This window comes from Kogia breviceps, chromosome 18 (genome assembly GCF_026419965.1).
Source record: "Kogia breviceps isolate mKogBre1 chromosome 18, mKogBre1 haplotype 1, whole genome shotgun sequence".
In the NCBI taxonomy this organism is placed as follows: Eukaryota; Metazoa; Chordata; class Mammalia; order Artiodactyla; family Physeteridae; genus Kogia; species Kogia breviceps.
The window spans coordinates 52,015,151-52,035,121 of NC_081327.1; the positions used below are offsets into that span (position 1 = coordinate 52,015,151).

The 19,971-nt window shown below is 50.8% G+C and overlaps 1 protein-coding gene across 1 annotated transcript in view; it reads left to right on the top strand.

Moving 5' to 3' along the window:
- Positions 1 to 19,971, top strand: part of PLCG2 (phospholipase C gamma 2) — a 157,863-nt gene that overhangs the window by 118,053 nt on the left and 19,839 nt on the right. Inside the window, exons 25-31 of the mRNA XM_059044019.2 lie at positions 257 to 414; positions 4,793 to 4,895; positions 6,358 to 6,567; positions 8,040 to 8,185; positions 8,537 to 8,651; positions 9,573 to 9,740; positions 14,134 to 14,222. Coding sequence (XP_058900002.1) covers positions 257 to 414; positions 4,793 to 4,895; positions 6,358 to 6,567; positions 8,040 to 8,185; positions 8,537 to 8,651; positions 9,573 to 9,740; positions 14,134 to 14,222 — 989 coding nt within the window. The remainder of the gene's footprint in view (positions 1 to 256; positions 415 to 4,792; positions 4,896 to 6,357; positions 6,568 to 8,039; positions 8,186 to 8,536; positions 8,652 to 9,572; positions 9,741 to 14,133; positions 14,223 to 19,971) is intronic.

Below are 19,971 nucleotides of genomic sequence, written 5' to 3' on the forward strand. Positions count from 1 at the left end.
ATACTGGTTCCTAGATTTAGGGTCTACCCAAAACGCACGGATGATCTCATCCTGAGATCCTTACGTACGTCTGCACAGACCCCGTTTCCAAATAAGGTGACGTTCACAGGAACTGCGCACCTGATACAAGGGAGATGTCCCAGTCAGCGCCGACCTTGACAGTGATGGTTGGGCTGGGGTCCTAAGGGAAGTGGCGATCTGGTCTTCTTTGGCTTTCTAACAGGCTGATCAGGCCTTTTGTTATCCTTTCCCCAAGTAAAAGCCCCACAGGGGAAGAACCAGAAGCCTTTCGTCTTTATCTTGGAGCCCAAGAAGCAGGGTGACCCCCCGGTGGAGTTTGCCACAGACAGGGTGGAGGAGCTGTTCGAGTGGTTCCAGAGCATCCGGGAGATCACCTGGAAGATCGACACCAAGGTAGGCCTTTTGCTCACCTGGGCCCAGGTGGGCCTGGCATTCTCAGGCTTGTGGTACTCTGCTGGGGTGGGGTAGGTCTGGGCTGCCAGAGGAGCAGGCCCAGCGGCCCCACAGAGTTCAGGGGTTCAGATGATAGGAGCACTGCGGAGAGGAAACGGGTGCTGGAGGTCCACCTGCGGAGCTGGGTCTGGTTTGAACCTTTGAAGGCTCACGGTGTGTGCAGGGACCCTTGATGTTTGGGGCCTGTCGGGCCCTGTGTGTCTTAACAAGAAAGTTTTGCCTTCCTCATTTGGAATGTTTTCTAGTTTCTAAATACTGTTCAAAGCAGCCTGGATCCTTCCAGCGCACGTTCACTGAGCTCACCTCTCTGGACTGGAAAGGGCCCTGGGAATACTGTAATCGACAAGACCCAGCCCTTTCCTTCCAGAAGTTTGTATCCTTGTGGGGGGGACTTCCAGTCTAGATGGGAATGAGCTTTTGAGGGTTTATCCTCAACGGAGCATGAGAGTTTGTCTGGAGGTCTTTTGAAAAGGGTGAGGTTCTAGGTAAGAACAGGAGGTTTAGAATGAAGCCAAGTGGAGTTTGTGTCCTGGCAGGGTTGGAGCCTGGGCAGGTAACCACACCTCTCTGGGCCTCAGTTTCCTTGTCAGTGAAACGAGGAGCCAGGTGATGAAAGGAGATGATGCCATAGAAAGTGCTGGCCCAGAGCCTGACCCACTGCAAGGGCTCAGGTCACCACAGAATTTAATCGTCATGCTGTCTTCATGCCAGGAGGACATGGGGACGTGTTGCTGTGTCTTGGATGACGGAGCAAGGTGCTGTCTGCTCTTTCTTGTGGCCACGGAACTGGGAGGGAATTCTAGGGTTTCCCATGTACCCAGTTGCTTCTATGGCCAATCTTGACCCAAAGGACTGATTTTAAAGCTTTCTCAGGACCTCTTAGATCCCTGTGATGTCTGCTTGTCATTGATGAGTCTCCCTCCTCCAGTGTACTTGGCTTGATTTTTTCTTCCCCCTGTGGGGGACTTTGCAACTGGGCCAGTCTCTGGTCACCAGAGGCCCCTTGACCCATCCTTTCGACACCCTGGAGAGAAGTCCTCTTCTTTAGAAGACTTTGTGCAGAGAGCTGTTCACGTGGGCGCCCTCCCGGGCAGGCCCTGCCGTCTTTCCCCCATCCCAGAATCCAGCCAGAGGCCCTACATGTGGGTCCTTACTCTTTGCGAGACCTGTCACGTCATCACATCAGTCACTCGGGATGAACCACGAGCCTGTGGCCACCAAGGCTGTTCCCACGTTCCCCCGTGGGGCCATCTCATCCGTCCTTGGTGCCTCCGGTGCGGTCCAGCTCCGAGGCACAGGGCGTTGCCACTGTCCTGGGGTCCGTTTGAAAGATAATTTCCTCCTGTCTTCTTGTAGGTGTGTTTTCATTGTCAGTCGAGTGGCTGTCATCATGATCTGTATGGCACCACTTGCCAGCACGTGACTGTCCTGAGCATATTCTAGTATTTGGGATTCTAGGCCCGTCTAGCTGAGGAGTGAGGAGGAAGCCTTTCGCGACCGTTCCAGGGAGACGTAATTCTCAGGCACTCAAGCCCCATCTGAGTGTGGGGCTCGGCGGGAAGGGGCCTGGCGATGACCCCCCCTGCCTGGTGCTTCCTGGCTCCTCTCCTTTTCTCTTAATGGAGGGAAATGTGACTTCCCTTGAAGGCTGTCCCCTTCATTCCCCAGCACATGACGGTTTCTGAAACTAAGCCTAGCGCTTCAAGGCTGCTGTTCTCTGCCTTGGATCTACATTCCTTTTTAATTAGCGTTTACATCTGCTTAGTCACATCACATTTCATATGAATGTTACAAAACAAAACAAAACAAGGGTCAGCAGAATTGACAGAGGTTCCAGCTGTAGGGCTGGCCGGTGTAGGAACAAGCAAGGGGCATCCGTCCTGCCACTGGGAAAGCAACACGAGGTGTGCTCTCAGCTCTCGGCCAGGAGCTCCTCACCGAGGCCCTAGGAACCTGCTCAGGGCTCTGGCTTCTTTCAGTCAAATGGCAGAAGACCAGTCACTAAGATGCATCTAGTTAGCGAGTTTCCAAAGCCTGACCAATGAAGTGTGTTGTGATTGCAAATTCTGAGATGGCCTATGGGCAGAGTCTGTGGGTCTGGAGAGTAACTGTCCTACAGTTTTGCAGTAGCAACTGGTATTTCATCTTGAACTGATACCGTTTTCTGCTGAGGTTGAGGAAAAAACTGATGCCTCCTAACCCATCGTGGCTCTGTGCGAGGTGAGGCCAGAGGTCCACACGTGACACAGCCGTGGCTTGGCTCAGTCCAGCCTTACTTCAGGCGGGCGTGTTGTCATCAGAATGAGCTGTGTTGTTGCTAGGGTTTCCTCTCCCCAAATGACCTGCGGGGAAAATTGTGTACTAAGAGGACAAAGCCACACGGACATAAGGATTAGGAAAGAACATCTGAGGTTCGGGCTTAGATAAGGCTTCAGTCGCCCTGACAGCATCTGGCCATAGACTCTCTGGCTGACACCTTCTTGTCCCTTGCTCCGCGCCCCTCCCTCCCACACCGGCCCTTTGAGCCTCGCTGCGTGCCCAGGGACACCGAGGGCGTGTGGGAAGGGCTGCTGAAAGCTGGGCGTGCTTCGATGAACTAGGGCAGAGCTCACGTTCACATCTTCCCTGGTGGTGTGGCCGCTGCCAGAGCTCATGCGAAAAGCTCGTTTGCTGGCCGTCGCCAGGGTCCACTTGGGCCCCAGGATTTTTGTCAGCAGCCACAGGTTGGAGGCATTCTTACAGAAGAAATCGGGCGCCTGCGCCTGCTTGTTGAAAAAGTGGATGCTCTGGTCCGTGGCCCGGAACGGCATTTCTGGGGCAGCCCTTGTCGCACCCCTTGTTTGCCACATGATCGGCGAGGGCCGAGGCCTCCTTCTTTAAATTCTCCCGGTAGCTCCAGGAAGTTAGGTATGCAAGTTGGCCTCATGGTACAGTCGAGGAACCTGAGGCACGGAGAGGCTGGGGGACTTGCCCCGTCGGCAGGGCCAGCGCTCAGACCCGCCTCTGAGTCCAGTCCCCACAGTTGTAAGCACTGTGATGCTCCTGTCCCCGGGAGACTCACCGTGACCTGCAGGGCCCTGCGCCCGAGGGGCGCGTCTCAGCGTGGACACCGCTCTGCACGCGGGTGCTGAAAGGCACCCACTTAGGATAGTTGGACGAGAGACGGTGCAAGGCCAAGACCGGGTGAGGCAGGGGGCGTTCCGGAAAGCTTGCGGGATGCAGCATCTCTTTCCCAGGCCTGGGTGGAGTTACCCCAGAAGGCGTCCCGGGGAAGGAGTGACTTGGGCGGGCTCCAGCAGGAAAAGGGATCCGACGGACCTGCAGAGGAGGGAGGAGGACGGGGGTGGCGGGATGAGGCGCCAGGACGTCGTTGCCGTGGCTCACAGGGACCTGGGGTGTGAGCCCAGGGGCCTTTCAGCCAGGCCTCCTCCAGCACCTGGGGGCGGAGGGTGTAGAGGGGGCGAAGCGGAGTGGTAACACAGGTGAGGCCGACTGCTTAAGCATCTGGCCTCGGCCTGCTGTGGAGCCCGGGGTAAGCCACTCAACCTCTGTGTGGCCTGCAACGTCGTGGAAGAGTGGAGATAGATTCTACCTCTCAGGGAGGTGCGGGCTTAGGTATTATATCCACTGGGCACTGCCTGAAGCTAAGCAGCCTCCCCGATGGGGAATGTTATCATCTGCGAACGATATCCTCTTCAGGGTTCTCCCCTGCTTGGCCAATGGGCGGAGGGGTCACAAGTTGGTGAGCGCAGAGAGGGTTGTCTGGTTTGGAGCGGGGGTGAGAGCCCATCCTTACCTGGAGATGGATTTGACCGTGGGTCCTCCGAGGGCAAGTGGCTCCCAAGTCCTTGGTGTGTGGCCCGGGCCGTGGAGAGTCCTTAGCACAGAGCGGCGCACATTGCAGGGAGGTGGGGTGCAGGGGACGGCGAGTGAACACAAGGAGGTCCTGGGCCTGGAGAACGAGACTGTGATGAACTGTGCAGCGGTGGTTTCGTGAGGAGGCATAGGGCAGCGGGCCGAGAGAGAGGGGTGTCACACAGAAGAGCCCTCGATCCCCTGGATTCTCGAGACTCGTGGTCAGAGACTGAGCTAGACACCGATCCTGGGTGGAGACAGCTTGGTGGAGAATTTCCAAAGTGAGAGGACGGGCAGGGGAAAGGAGAACTTTCCACCGCACTTAAGATGTGAGCATGTGTGAGGGCCAAGAGGAGAGAAGAGGGGACCCAGAGGAGGAAGACGCCTGCCGGGTGCTGGGAGGATGGGATCTCGCAGGGGCCGGCTTGAGGGCCGAAACTCAAGACTGGCTCCATCCACGCAGGAGAACAACATGAAGTACTGGGAGAAGAACCAGTCCATCGCCATCGAGCTCTCGGACCTGGTCGTCTACTGCAAACCAACCAGCAAGACCAAGGACAACCTAGGTACCGCCCCCCCTCACTCTGTCCCCCAACCTCGGTGAAAACTCTCGATTCCATTTGAGTCTGGCGTGGTGAAAACCGTCCCTCCTGGTCTTAACTGTGCTGAACGGGAACCTCCCCTTCGGTTTGTCCTCAGGGCGAGGATGCTGGTGAAACAGGCCCTTCTGGTACCTTCCGAAGGCAAACCCTCTTAATGGGTGGGTTCGTTTTTCTGCTGCTGTAACAAGTTACTGCGAACTCGGTGGCTGAAACAGCATTTATTCTCTCACGGTCGTGGAGGCCGAGGTCCGAAATCAGTGTCACCGAGCTGAGGTGCACGTGTCAGCAGAGGGCCCCACTCCCTCCAGCGGAGGGGCTGTTCCCTGCCTCTTGCAGCTCGATGGTTGCTGGCATTCCTCGGCTTGTGGCCGTGTCCCTCCCGTCTCTACTTTTGTGGTCATACTGCCTTCTCTTCTACGGAGTCAGATCCCCCTCTACCTCTCAATTGTAAGGACTTTGTGGTTTCATTTAGGGGCAGGTAATCTCCCCCTTTCAAGCCCTTCAATTTAATCAATCTGCAAAGGCCCTTTCCTATATAAGGGACACAGTCACAGGTTCCAGAGACCAGCACCTAGATATCCTTCGGGGCCGTTGTTTGGCCTGCTGCAGAGGATTCAAAAATAGATCTCGTACCAGATCCTCCAAAGGAGCAAGTTCCTTCATCTAATAATGGTGCTGTTCATATTTCCTTCCTCCTCTTGAGCAACCCCTGTCTCTGATCTCAAGAATCTGTAATTCCAAGGCAGAGGACCAGAGAAGCAGCGTTAAATGGGCACTGGGAGGCTGATGTCATAGCTCTGAACCAGACTTGGCCGTGCTCGGCGTGTTAAGAGCTCTCCTACCACAGCTGGATGTGAAGCAGCAGAGCTTCATCCAAGCAAAGAATTGTTTGCGTTTTCCCGTCTGTCTCCTCCCATTCATTGTCCCCGCAGCCACGCAGGCATCCCCTCTCCTGTCACATCCCTTCCTGCCGGCATTCGATTCTCCCTCCACCACGATGCCGGGTTCACTCATCTTGTGCCTGCCACATGTTTGACGAGGAAGCCGGATCCAGGGTCTGCACCCTCTGCTCAGATCTCCTCCTCCCTGCGGATCCCATTTTCCCCACCCCTTTCTGTGACTGTACCGCTTTCGTGGTTTCTTGTACAAGGCTGCTGGCAGTTCTAAACAAAAAGTAAATTACACTAATCCTAGACTAAAAGCCTGTGGGAACACTGGGCTCCCTGTTAATATCTAGGACCCCCCCACACCCGGAGGGAAGAGCCCACAGCAGAACCAGTTATGGCAGTATCGTCGTACCCGCTTGAATGTCTCATCCGAGAGAGATTCCTGGTTTCATTTTACGACCTGCACATCCCGCTGGTACATTAGGCGTTAAGAAAATGTGCGAGACACAGAATAAATGCGACTCCCTCTCTCTGTGCAGAAAACCCCGACTTCCGAGAAATCCGCTCCTTCGTGGAGACAAAGGCTGACAGTGTCGTCAGACAGAAACCCAACGATCTCTTGAAATACAATCAAAAGGGCCTGACCCGCGTTTACCCCAAGGGACAGCGGGTGGACTCCTCCAACTACGACCCCTTCCGCCTCTGGCTGTGTGGCTCCCAGATGGTGGCCCTCAATTTCCAGACTCCAGGTAAAAAAGGGGGCCGATCGTGGCCACTAAATGTGAGCTGATGGAGCACTGTTCCAGGTACGGTCTGCTGGAGCCACCGGTGTGATGTGGTGGCCAGAGCGCGTAGTTTGTCATAGAAATTGTCAGGGCTCAGCCAGCATGCTCGCGCGAGGCCCACCCCCTTGAACAGAGTGATGAAGGGGGGGACCACCGGGCACGCCAGGTGCTTGTGTGACGGGCTCCGTGATGGCACGTGACAGACGCGGAGTCAGTCCCGTTTGAGAGAGCAAGGAAATGCATCCGCACACGTAACTAAGAGGCTAGGAATTGAGCTTCAGGCACATGGATTCAGGTGTTCAGTGGTGTCTTCCGGGCCCCTCCCCGGGCCCCTCCTTCTCTGAGGGCTTCCTGCTCAGGCTCTCTTCTGCAGATAATCATATGCTGGGAAAAGCCAACATGCGCCACTTCTTGATGCAAAGGGTGCCATTAGTCACGGCGCTTTGCACTTTGGTGGTTATTTAAGCCTCTTTGGAGGACCTGTTGATCAGTAGTCTCCTTTGTATTTCTGTGCCTGCATAGGATTCCACTGCGCAGAACCATAAGGTCTGCAACCGATGCCCTGCTGAGGCCCGTTTCGGTTATTTCCCTTCATTTGCTCTTACAGACGGCCCTGCCTGCTGTAACCTTACGCGAGCAGCACTCAGATGTGGGAGCACGTGTGGGGCAGAATTCGCAGAAGTGCAGGGTGGGTCAGAGCTTGGACCAACTGGGCCCTGAGGAAAACCACTGAACACCTGTATCCAGGGGCGTCGGAGCGAAGACGCTTAGCCGCCCTGCCCCTCACGGGGACTGCGGGCAGGAGTGCAAGCGGGCCAGACGTTGACACCCTTTTCGGCAAAAGCTCACCAACTTAGTTGTAGCAAAGCTTTTCAGTCTTCGATAGGGGAAAACTGATGTTATCTTGTAGTCACAGCTTCCCTTGCTGGTAACTGCTCTTTTTATGAGTAACATTAACCACGTTTTCATGTACTTAAGAAGCATTTGTGTTTTCTTTTCTGCAGACTTTATTCAGGCTCTTACCCAGTTTTTCTAAGTGGGTTTAGGTATTCACAGCACACATTTATCAGATTTCTTGATAGGTTAAATTTATAGATAGATATTTACCTGTCCGTTGAGTTAAACTGATTTTTCTACAGCACATCAACTTTTATGGAAATTTTGTTCTATGTGGCAGTTTTTAGCTTTGAATACGTTCTGGATTTTCTATCTTACTTGGAAAGGTGTCCCCAGTCTGAGATTTTTTTTAACCCCATATTTTCTCCAGTAACATTGGTTTTTAATGGATTTTTTTAAACCCAGATTTTTGAGTCTGATACCTATTTTAACAGCTGCCTCAAAATATTTTCGGAAAAAGGTATAGATCATCCCCTACCCAGCACCTTGGAGCCCCTTTCCTTGCCTCACTTTCATCAGCAGTCATCTTTCCTCCCCAGATAAGTACCTGCAGATGAATCACGCCCTGTTTTCCCTCAATGGGCGGACTGGCTACGTCCTGCAGCCCGAGAGCATGAGGGCGGAGAAGTACGACCCCATGCCGCCCGAGTCCCAGAGGAAGACCCTGATGACTCTGACGGTCAAGGTAAGGCCCAGCCCTCCTGCCTCGCGCAAACCGTCAATACCCAGACACTGTTCAGGATCTTAACTGCAGTGCCCACCCCGGTCATACGCGTTTCTGTGTGCAGGGGAGCTCCACCTGTTGAGTCTCTGGGCCCTGGGGCTCCCTTCCCAGCTCATCCTTAACAGCTGTGGGAATCCTCTCTGACTCTCCACCCCTGTTTCCTCATCCACAAAAGGGAAGCAGTAGGGGTGTCCACGGTAGGAGGGTCTAGTACTTCACCAGTGAAGAAATGAGAACCCACCCACGGGGAACTTGTTGGCTCTGCCCAGGATGGAGCCGGGAGAGTTCCAATACTTGCTTTCGGGGCCCTAGGTTCTGGGGGCTCGTCACCTCCCCAAACCTGGACGAAGCATCGCATGTCCCTTTGTGGAGGTCGAAATATGCGGAGCCGAATATGACAACAGCAAGTTCAAAACAACAGTTGTGAGTAAGTTGCTGGCTCCTTTCTTCGGTTGAACTTCGGGCAGGTTGAGGCACAGGTTGGGGTGCTAGTCATCGGGGATTCGGTAACGCACCGGCGTCCAGGTCTTTCCCTTCACCCCCCGCGCCTGCTGTGGGCGGCTCGGGGAGGGCAAACAGGGCCACGTGATGAAGGAGTTGGACGTGGACGCGCTGCTGTGTTTCTCAGCCTGTAACTCACATCGGGGGGGGGGGGCGGCAGGGTTCCAGCTCCCCATCGCTCAGGGGGTGCCCCCCCTCTGTGCATCAGCCCCCACCTGCTGAGTCCAGGGCTAAGAGACCATGTGGCTGACCTGACCCAAAAGGCTGCAGCCCAACCTGGGTGATCTTAAGCCACAGCGGGCAGGGAGGCCCAGAGAATGTCCGTTCTGCCAGGAAAACACTGAACTGTGGGCCTTTTAAGGCTTGGGACCACTGCCCCTGGTAGAAGGTAGCCTGCTGAACAGCTCACGTGCTGAGCAGTGAAACTGGCCTCTGTGGAGGGTGAAGGTTAACTATTTACCTTACTCCCCGAGGCTGGTTCTCCCCTGGCGACTCCAGACCCCACTCTCTCTTCAGAGCGCCTAACCCACCTCCCCCAGCAGACGAGGCATGTGGCTCCCATGTCTCCTTTTCTCTCGTCCAAACCTACCTGTTCCTGTGCTGTTGGCCACCCCCCAGTCCCAGGGAGTTGAGGTGGGAGACCTCTAAGGGGTGCTGGTAGCCTCCCCCCTGCTCACTGAGGGCCAGGCCTGCGATGCCATTGGAAAAAAATTATTTCTTAGATCCTGGCCTAGATGTGTATGTACACCATTGCTACAGAGATTCAAAGCCCAAGGATGTAGAGATGGTATGACCAAAAGGGGGCAGGACGAATGGGGCCTCTAAGTGAGCTTGGATCTCCTTCCAGATGACAACGGCCTAAGCCCTGTTTGGGCTCCAACACAGGAGAAGGTGACGTTTGAAATTTATGACCCAAACCTCGCGTTTCTGCGCTTTGTGGTTTACGAGGAAGATATGTTCAGCGATCCCAACTTTCTCGCGCATGCCACTTTCCCCATTAAAGGAATCAAATCAGGTAAGACCCGTTTTAATGACAATGTTTGGCTTGGATTGGCATCCTTTTGGGTCTGGGCTGCTGGCTTTGAAAAGAAAGAAGAAAGCCCTTTTCCTGGCTTTTATTAAATCGTGGGTAGGTTGGACAGCTGATCTCGTGGGAGTTCCCAAGCGCTGGGACAGGGACCGTGGAAAGTGGCAGGATGGAATGCTGGGCTGGTCCCAGTGGGGCTTCTGCATCCAAAACTGGATTATGAGTTGAGGACGGTCTACCTGGCTCTGTAGTTGGATTCCGTTTTGGAAGGGTAGAAGCTGTTGGCCTCTCCTCAGGCAGGTTCAGGGGCTGGTAAGGTGCTCCCAGGGAAGGAAGAGACCCGGAAGTACAGGCTCAGGCCTGCTTTTCCCCGTGTCATCCTGGGCAAGTCACCTGGGCTGTCCGAGCATCACCTTCCTCTTCTGTGGGGTTGGGATGGCTGACTCCCTTCTTCTTGTGATTCCTTCCCATGCTGAGCAAAACACAAAACCCCTTCGTGCTTTGAGAAGGGCCGTGTATCTCTGAGAGACCCCAGTCGTAGATCCTTCTAAATTCTGCATGAGGTCACTGTTCCTCTATTTTCCAAGGATCATTTTTCGAGAGCAAACGATCACTCTCATTTCAGTGATTTGTATACAAAGACAGTCTTTTCTCTTGATGTTGCTTGGAAACCTTGGGTCCTGTTTCCTATTTTTTTAAAAACTTTTTTCTAAACTTGGGACGTACCAGATGGTCCCTCAATCTATATATACACCTGATCATTTCTACGACTGGACATGTGTGTGAGTGAGGGTGCCCCAGTTAGGAAATGCAGCTTTTCTAGAGGCAGGCCCATCCCAGGCATCTGCATGTTTAGCCAGCTCCCCAGAGGGCACTCGGAGAAAACCGAGTGAGAACTAGGCTGCCCGTCCCGTCGAGGAAACAAAGTCCTAAGCGAATGAGTAGACTGAACAGGAACCTGAGAAATATTTAACTTGTCTGATTAGATAGAAGTACCATCTTCCTGATTTAATAACAGCAGGGAGCACTCATTTGGAAGTCCAAGAGGCCTGATGTTTGCCAACCTTGCTCTTGGTTAACTTGCTACACCCAGCAATTCAGCCGCAGGACTGTACTCTGCAATTTGCCTCCTTTACATTAGCCCAATAAGTAAGGCTTAGGACAGATTTCTTTTTGTGCTAACTGTGCCCACCCCTTCCTAACCCACCTCCCCTGGACTCATCGTGCACAGAGCAGTGTCTCTGCTGTTTCCCCCTCCTTACCGGGTCCCGAGGAGGGAGGTGAACCGTAGCCCCTCCCAAGCCTTAGAGAGAGGTCAGCTGAGGAACCCTCTTGACCAGCCACCTAACAGGGTCCTGTCGACTCATCTAGAAAATGCTATGGCGTAGCTTGGAGAGATTTAAGAAAACAACAACAGAGAACATGCAAGGATGATAGAAAACGTGACCCCTTCCCCCAGCTGTGAGATGCTCCCAGTGAGACCTTCTCTCTCTGTCCCGCTGCTGGCACTGCCTGGTACATCCATATTCATGGAAGGCATGACACAGAGTAACAATACCTTTGTGCATAAGGCATCGAACTCAGCAGTAAACTCTGCCCATTGTCATGAGAGATGCACTGAGGCTCTTGAGGCAGCTGGAGCTCGGGAAAGAAGGAAAACAGCCTTTATTGTGCTCGGTGCCTTAAACTCTCTCTCTTTTAATCCTCACAGCAGTCCTGTGAAAGGGGTTTTATCGTCTCTGCTTTGTAAATACAAGCACTTTGGGCCTAGAGATGTTCATTAACTAGGTCAAGGTCACGCACCTTTCGGACCAGAGCTGGGATTCCAACCCCGGCGGGCATGTGTGACTTCAAACTCCGTGTTCTTCCCTACTCTGCAGGCCACCCTCAGGGCCCCCCCTACTCCTACTAAGCCAAAAATACTGGTGCTGCGTCAAGAGGTGTCTCTTTTTCCCTTTCCTCTGTGATGTTACCACAACCAATAGGAAGTCAAAAACGGAACCAAACTATTTTTAGTGAAATTGGCAAACAGCGTTTCAGCCCTACTCCCCATATACGTGAAGGGCTGCTCCTAAAAGTGAGGCTTGGGCAGTGACGGGAGGTATGTGGAACTGGAGACGTCCAGCCACAGGAGGGACAGAGCTCACTTCTCCACCTTCGGAGGCACGCACTGGGCCACACCACTTTGCCGGGGGGGCACGGGCCGCCCCCCCAGAACGCCACAGCGCACAGCAGTTCAGCGCGTTCTAACATCACTCAGCACCTAGACTGACTGCTTCCGCGCTGTCCAGAGAGCAGCTCGGTAGAGACGCAGAATCTCGGCCCCACCCCAGACCTCTGCGGTCAGTATCGGCAGTTTAATAAGACCCACAGGTGATTCACATCACCGTAATTCCCGACACCTCGAAGGGGAACGTACACCAGAAAACTTCTCTACGGCAAGATTCAAGCAGAGCAGTGTTCCCGAAATCCTCCAGGGAAGAGAGTGTGACCTGAGCGTTTTATACCCACTCACACTGTCACTCAAGTATAAAATCACAGGATGGAGGTGTTCACACATGCACAGTCCAGGGATTATATGTCCCGTGAGCTCATATTCAAGAATACAAAAGACAAATTTAGCCAGCCAAGGATATCGATGGAAAAGTTCTGTTCAGTACAAAGGTGGTAAGCATTGGACATTTTTTAAAAATTTGTGCATTTCATTCTAAGTGTTGTATCACAAAAGGGACACTGAACAGATATTGACCTCTTGTTAATGAGATTCATGCTGCTGTAAGGAGACGTGGACAGAGGCCTTCATCTTTCTCTGAAATATGAAGTAAATATCACCCATGATAGATTGGTGAGTGGATAAACATGCGTGTAGTAAAAGGTTAACGGTGAGATTTAGGTTGTGAGGGTACAAAGTGTTCGCGGTCATGTTCTTCTACAGAACTAAGCCTCCCTTTTGTGGGAGAATTATGGTTACAGAATGGAACACAAATACGACACACCGTGTTGATGTAGAAATAATAATACAACTGACCCGGATTAGGGGAGGAAAAGGGAGAGAAGCTATAGGGTTATGTAAGCATGCCGGTCTCCTCATCATTAGCAGTGGAAAGTGAGGGACTCGATAGATATTATTTAAAGGTGATAGATCAGCTCACAGACTGAAAAAGGTTCTCTGAGAGAAATAAGAATAGTCATCAAACAAGCCAAAACCTGAGCGGTGGAAGGCACAGAGAAACTTGCCCTACTTTGAGCGTTGCTTGTCCCAGACAATCGGTAGATGCAGTGCAAATAAAAAGCTTGCAAGGTACAAATCTCCACTTACAAAGAAGCTACTGGGATAGAATATAAAGGCATAAGGAGTATGGCCAGTAATATTGTACTAACTTTGGGGACAGATGGTTACTAGAATTATTGTGACGATCGTTTCATAATGTATGCAAATATCAAACCCCTATGTAATACACCTGAAGCTAACATAATATTGTACGTCAACAATATTTCAATTTAAAAACTTTCAAAGTGATACTAGGGCTATATAGTAAGTCCTTAAGATAAAGTGCTCAATGGAAACTAAGGTACAGAATTGCTGGGCAGGGTACTATCCTTTGCGATTTTAAGGGAAACATATGCATAGACTGTTTTGGAAAGATACTGTTAACAGTGGTTCCTTCTGGAATAAGGGGTTATGAGTGGGTGGGAGCGAGACTTTAATTTCTACTGTGTATTCAGTTATACTACTTCATCAAAACAAGCAAACCGACCAACTTTGAGATGTGTTGCCCTAAACGTTACTTAATGGGGAGGGGTGGGGGGGATTCAGCCCCACCTCAACCCCCTCCTAAATAAAAAGAAACATTTAAATGACCGTCAGACACAGGTCCTAATTGGGAATGGCTTTTAGAGGAGGATGATCGATGCTGCTATGAACTGCCAGGGGACAGGCAGATTTCCTCCCCTCGGGAATCTTTAAAGAGAAAACACTGCCTCGCGCTGAGCTTTGTGAAGGGCTAAATGGTGAAAGTGAATGTGGGCATTCGTGACTCCTTTGAGTCTTTGGCCTCGTCAGGAGTATTGAAGGAGTTGAAACTACAGCTGTAGTCGCTCTGAATTCCATGTGCAACGTTCTGTGGGTTTCAATTCGCTGTGAGTGAGTCATTTTCATTTCTAGATGGCAGGTATTTTTAACTTCACTTCTCCGGGTGGACGTGTCAGTCAAGGCTGTGTTCTGCAGCCTCTCTCCCTAACCATCAGGGTGGGACCTGTGGCTTCCGGGAAGGAAGTCAGCCCCCAGCACGGGGCACTGGCTATGGGATCCCTGGGCGCTCCAGGAAAGCAAAGGTGTGACAGTAACTGCCTGCCTTGGTGTTGTTTTTCCGCTCTGCAGGATTCAGATCTGTTCCTCTGAAGAACGGCTACAGCGAAGACCTGGAGCTGGCTTCCCTGCTGGTTTTCTGTGAGATGCGGCCAGTCCTGGTGGGTGGAGACACAGCAGCCGGGGTTCCCTGAGCTATGTATGTCGGCTGGTGGGGTGGAGACGACCACAGAGTATGGCCGAGGGACCTGGAACACATGGAGAATCATCTAGCTCAACATGCCACGTCATAAAAGAAGGATTCCTTTTAGCTACAGATTGCCTCCGAGGTTCTAGGGTTTTCCTCCCAGCGGCCTTTCCCCCTGGCAGGACGCTGTATGATTCGGTGAAGAGGTTGTGTAGTTGGAAAGGGGGAAGCTCTCTGGTTTCATTTCGGTCAGAGCCAGGCAAGACAGTGCTCTTCCGGGCAAATGCATCTTTCCTGCGCGCTTCTCCTCACCTGCTGGTCTTTGGTAATCCCTTCCAAAGGTCTGCAAGCATCTGGCAAAGCTTTGTCATGGCTTGTCCCGGGGAAGGGAACTCATGGGCCTCAGGTTCCCACAGCGAGCTGCACTCCTTTTGTGCTTCTGTCTGCTATTGGTGGAGCCTGCCTTCTTGTTCTCTTGGTTTGCAGCGGCCTTGAAGACACTTAGAATTCTCTCCTTTGCTTAACTGGTTTGGGTAGGCTTGAGGGAAAGGGCTTGGCCTCCTTGAAATGACGGAAGACGATGAGATAAGGCTGGTGAGGACAAAAGGTTAAGAATGCAGCACCGAGGAGTGGGTAGTTCAGGTCTTGGGTTTGATGGTATGTATTGTGATTGTAGAGCTTCAGAGTCTTTGTGACGGCCTCTCTTATAGAACGAACCCCACTAGGCCCCGTATGTGGCCAGTACAATCTCCCAAGGTCTTTCCACTCCCCTACCCGCAACACTCGGCGTGGGCTGGGTGAATCTGTGCTCGCCCCCGTTATCTTGGGAGAACCTGGAAAACCCGGAGGGGCGGACGTGGGCTTGGTCAGTGTTGCATACCTCGTGCGCTTTGCGGATACTGCGTTTTTTAAACGAATTAAAGGGTTTTGGCAACCCTGTGACCAGCAAGTCTGTTGGCACCGTTTTTCCAGCAGCATTTGCTCTCTTCATGTCTCCGTCTCACATTTTGGTAGTCGCGTATTTCAGACTTTTCCACTATTGTTGTATTTGTTATGGTGATCAAGTGATCTTGGCTCTTATTACCATGACTGGCTCAGAGGATGGTGAGCATTTTTTAGCAATAAAGTATTTTTAGTTAAGGTAGGTACATTGTTTTTTAGACGTAACTGATACAGTATAGTGGAAACGTGACTCTTACATGCACCGGGAAACCAGAAAATGTGTGGGACTCGCTTTCGTGCACTATTCACTTTATTGGGATGGTCTGGAACCCAACCTGCGGTATCTCCCAGGTGTGCCTGCAGAGCTGAGCACCCTCCAGTGGGGAGGGGAGAAGGCAAGGATGGGGGTGCCCGTGAACAGCCGTCGGCCATGCAGAAAACACGCAGAGGAGAGAACGTTAGGCTTTCTGCAGAGCTGTCTGCCTTCCGTTCAGTTTTGAAAACCTCGATAGTTTCAAAGCGTTTTAGAAGCATCAAGGTAGAAGAGGATGCAAAAATACAAGGCACAGTAGGTGGGGGCCAAAGAACCTCAGTGACAGTTTGTTGCTATAGAATAAGCTAGTGATGATGAAACTGTCTGAAAAGGATAAGAGGATGGATAATGGAAGGCTTTCCATTTTGAAACAAAGTTTAAATGTTGTTAGGACTTTGGACTCTGTCAAAGTAAATGTAATGTTTATATGAAAATCAGTTTTCACTTGAGCCTTAAATTATGGATCCAAAAAAATGACCTTTCAGGATTCTAAGTGATAGAAACGCTCGACACGGAAGTTTTGTATCAATTCCTCCCTTTCCTGGGAGGCCTCGTTGAGCACTCGCCTACCCACTGCTCGGCAAAGCTGTCGTTAAACAACCCGGAAGCATTATAAAGAATTTAAGTGACTAGGTAGCACCAGCGGCAGATGCAATTAGTGTATTTAACAGAAAGTGTATTTATTGCAGCTGTGACTTCCTTAATGAGGGAAGCTTCTGCTGGGGAGGCCACTGAGAGGCTGGGGGGAAGAGGGGGCTTTGTGTGGGGTTCCCCGGGGGGAAAAGTTGTCTGAGTACGTGCAGGTTTCATCTTTGCTACTGGTTCCCGAGCTTTTATTTGATTCCACATCTGTCACCTGGGTGTAAGCCATTCACAGGCACCGTCTGGCCCGTGTGCCCCACACTGTGATGAGAGGTGTGTGTTTGGGACACCTGGGCGCCCAAGGTCAAACCGCGTTTTATTTATCACTGTATCGTCTGCGACGCCAGGCAGACACTCTGGTAAACAGCTTCCGGAAAGCCTTGTCTGAGCCACTGATTGATCCAGTGCGAGCTGAGATGGAGTTTACTCATAAAACAGTGGCTGCCATAAGAGTTAGCAGTCAGTAAGCACGTTGAGCCCTTTCTGAAGAAGCCCTTTAAATGTCACAGTGACTTATCCATTCTGTTACTCTGTTAGCTGTATATATGGTTTACAAAGGGTCTTTTAAACACCATTTTACTACCTATGATGTTTAATTTGAGAAGTAGGAAAAGGAAGGGGGAGGTTGAAAAAAATCCCATAAACCACCTGTACATAACTACTGCTAGCATTTTGATATCTTTCCTTTGCCTGATAATTTTTTGCATAGCTATTTTCATAGTTGGATTCATATAACAGGAATATGTGCCCTTTATTCACTTCACAGATGATGCTAGAGCATTTTTGCGTATTCTTACGATTTTCAAAGCCATTAATGCCTGTTTCTTCAGGTGGAGGTCCCTAATTCACTTAGCCTTTCTCCCACTGATGGACAGTTAGGTTGCTTGCACCTTTTTACTTTATAATAATGAAGGTCTTCATAGAACACTGATTAAAAATTACTTCCTGAGGCTAGCTATTTTGCAATGGAATGATAGGTCAAAGAAGAAAGTAAAAGACCATATGTTTTTGGACACATGTCGAATTGTTCTCTGGAAGTAAATAGTTTCCTTTAAGTTGATGTATTATATGCAATCCTGCCATTAATTGAAAAGGGCCTCCTTCACTCAAATGATCTAAACTTGTGAGATTCAGAAGAACGGGGCAGGAGAAATACGCAAACTCGAAGAGTCATCCTAATTATCATCAATGGGCAAGCTGACAGTATCTGGAGGGTACGTTTGAGAAAACTGGCAGCCCCAGGATCTCTGAGTACAGATCCCGGGGTCAGCAGGGCTTCCCTTTGTGCTGGGTGGGAGCTAAGGTACAAGGGGTAGAGTGGCCTAGTTGGAAAGACCGGGATCCGTGGTTCCCAGCAAGGCTCAGCCGGAGCAGATGTGTGGATTCACACATCTCCCTCTGGGGAAGGGCCGTGGGGCACACTGGGGTCCTGGAGGATGATTAGGGGGTGCTGCACTCGGGAACGGAGCTGGTCCTGGTGTTTGAGAGCGGGAAAGATCTCTTTACAGTTGGGAGACCTGGAGACAGAGAGAAAGGCCCTCCTCGTGCCTCACCAGCTAGAGTTTGACCAGTGCTGCTCCCAAAGAGCAGAAACAAGGTGCCTCCACCACGTCCCAGTGCCTTGCTGTGACTACCACACATACGAAACCATGAGCGTGCAGCGGAAAACCAGGCACGTAGCAACAAGAGGAGGAAAGACCAGGTGAATACCTAGTCCAGGCGGCTGGCAGGTGAACTAGAGCTGCCGGAAGCATCTTATGAGAACCCTAACACATCAGTGCTTTATTTGGATGTGCATTAAAGCTCTACAAAAGACCTTCTAGAATTTGAAACCAAAAGAATATCTTTTGAATTTAAACACTCAGTACATAAATACAGAGATCCACATTAGTGACTCAAACAACAATGTGGATTTGTTCCCTGGTGCACGAGGAGAGGATTCGGAGCACCACCTAAACGAGCTCCAGAGACGGGCGCGAAACGCCGCTATCAGCGCGGACCCCAGAGATGGGCATGAGACACCAAGGCTGCTGCTGCAGCCACCAAGAGGCCTGTGTGCGAGCCCAGGTCACTCTCCACACCTCCCCTCCCGGGAGCCTGTGCAGCCCGCCACCGCCAGGGTCCCGTGATCCAGGGACAGCTTCCCCGGGAGAACACACGGCGCGCCTCAGGCTGGTGCAACGTCACGCCGGCCTCTGCTGCCACAGGCTCGCTCTGCATTCTCTACCCCTCCCGCTCCCCGGCCTGAGGGAGCCAGAGCCCCTGAATCAGCTGCTTCTCTAACCCCATCCTGTCTGAGCAAAGAACAGACGCCCTCGGGCGACCTACACGCAGAGGCGGGGCCGAATCCAAAGCTGAACCCCAGGAGCTGTGCAAACAAAGAGGAGAAAGGGAAATCCCTCCCAGCAGCCTCAGGAGCAGCGGATTAAATCCCCACAATCAATTTGACGTACCTGCATCTGTGGAAAACCTGAATAGAGAACAAATCATACCAAAATTGAGGTGGTGGACTTTGGGAGCAACTGTAGACTTGGGGTTTGCTCTCTGCATTGAATTTGTTTCTGGTTTTATGTTTATCTTAGTTTAGTATTTCACGTTTATTATCATTGGCAGATTTGTTTATTGATGTTGTTGCTCTATTCCTCGAAAACCATATATATATATATATATATATATATATATATATATATATATGGTTTTCCTTTTTCTCTTTTTGTCTGTGTGTATGTGTATGCTTGTTTGTGTGATCTTGTCTGTATAGCTTTGCTTTTACCATTTGTCCAAGGGTTCTGTGTTTTTTTTTCTTTAAGTATAGTTTTTAGTGCTTGTTATCATTGGTGGATTTGTTTATTGGTTTGGTTGCTCTCATCTTTCTTTTCTTTATGACTTCTTAATTTTTTTTATTTTTAATAATTTTTAAAATAACTGTTTTATTTTATTATTTTTGTCTTTATTTTTTCTTCTCCCTTTCCTTCTGAGCCATGTGGCTGACAGGGTCTTGTTGCACCAGCCAGGTGTCAGGCCTGTGCCTCTGAGGTGGGAGAGCTGAGTTCAGGAGATTGGTCAACCAGAGACCTCCCAGCTACACGTTATATCAAATGACAACAGCTCTCCCAGAGATCTCCATCTCAACGCTAAGACCCAGCTCCACTCAACGACCAGCAAGCTACAGTGCTGGACACCCTATGCCAAACAACTAGCAAGACAGGAACACAACCCCACGCATTAGCAGAGAGGTGGCCTAAAATCATAATAAGGTCACAGACACCCCAAAACACACCACCGGACACGGTCCTGCCCACCAGAAAGATCCAGCCTCATACACCAGAAAAAACAAATGAAGAGGAAATAGGCAGTCTACCTGAAAAAGAATTCAGAGTAATGATAGTAAAGATGATCCAAAATCTTGGATATAGAACAAGGACCTAGCAAAACTAAAGAGCAAACAAACAATGATGAACAACACAATAAGTGAAATTAAAAGTTCTCTAGAATGAATCAATAGCAGAATAACTGAGGCAGAAGAATGGATAAGTGACCTGGAAGATAAAATAGTAGAAATAGCTACTGCAGAGCAGAATATAGAAAAACGAATGAAAAGAATTGAGGACAGTCTCAGAGACCTCTGGGATAACATAAATTGCACCAACATTCGAATGATAAGGGTCCCAGAAGAAGAAGTGAAAAAGAAAGGGTCTAAGAAAATATTTGAAGAGATTATACTTGAATACTTCCCTAATACAGGAAAGGAAATAATAAAGTCCAGGAAGCGCAGAGAGTCCCATACAGGATAAATCCAACGAAAAACACACCAAGACACATACTG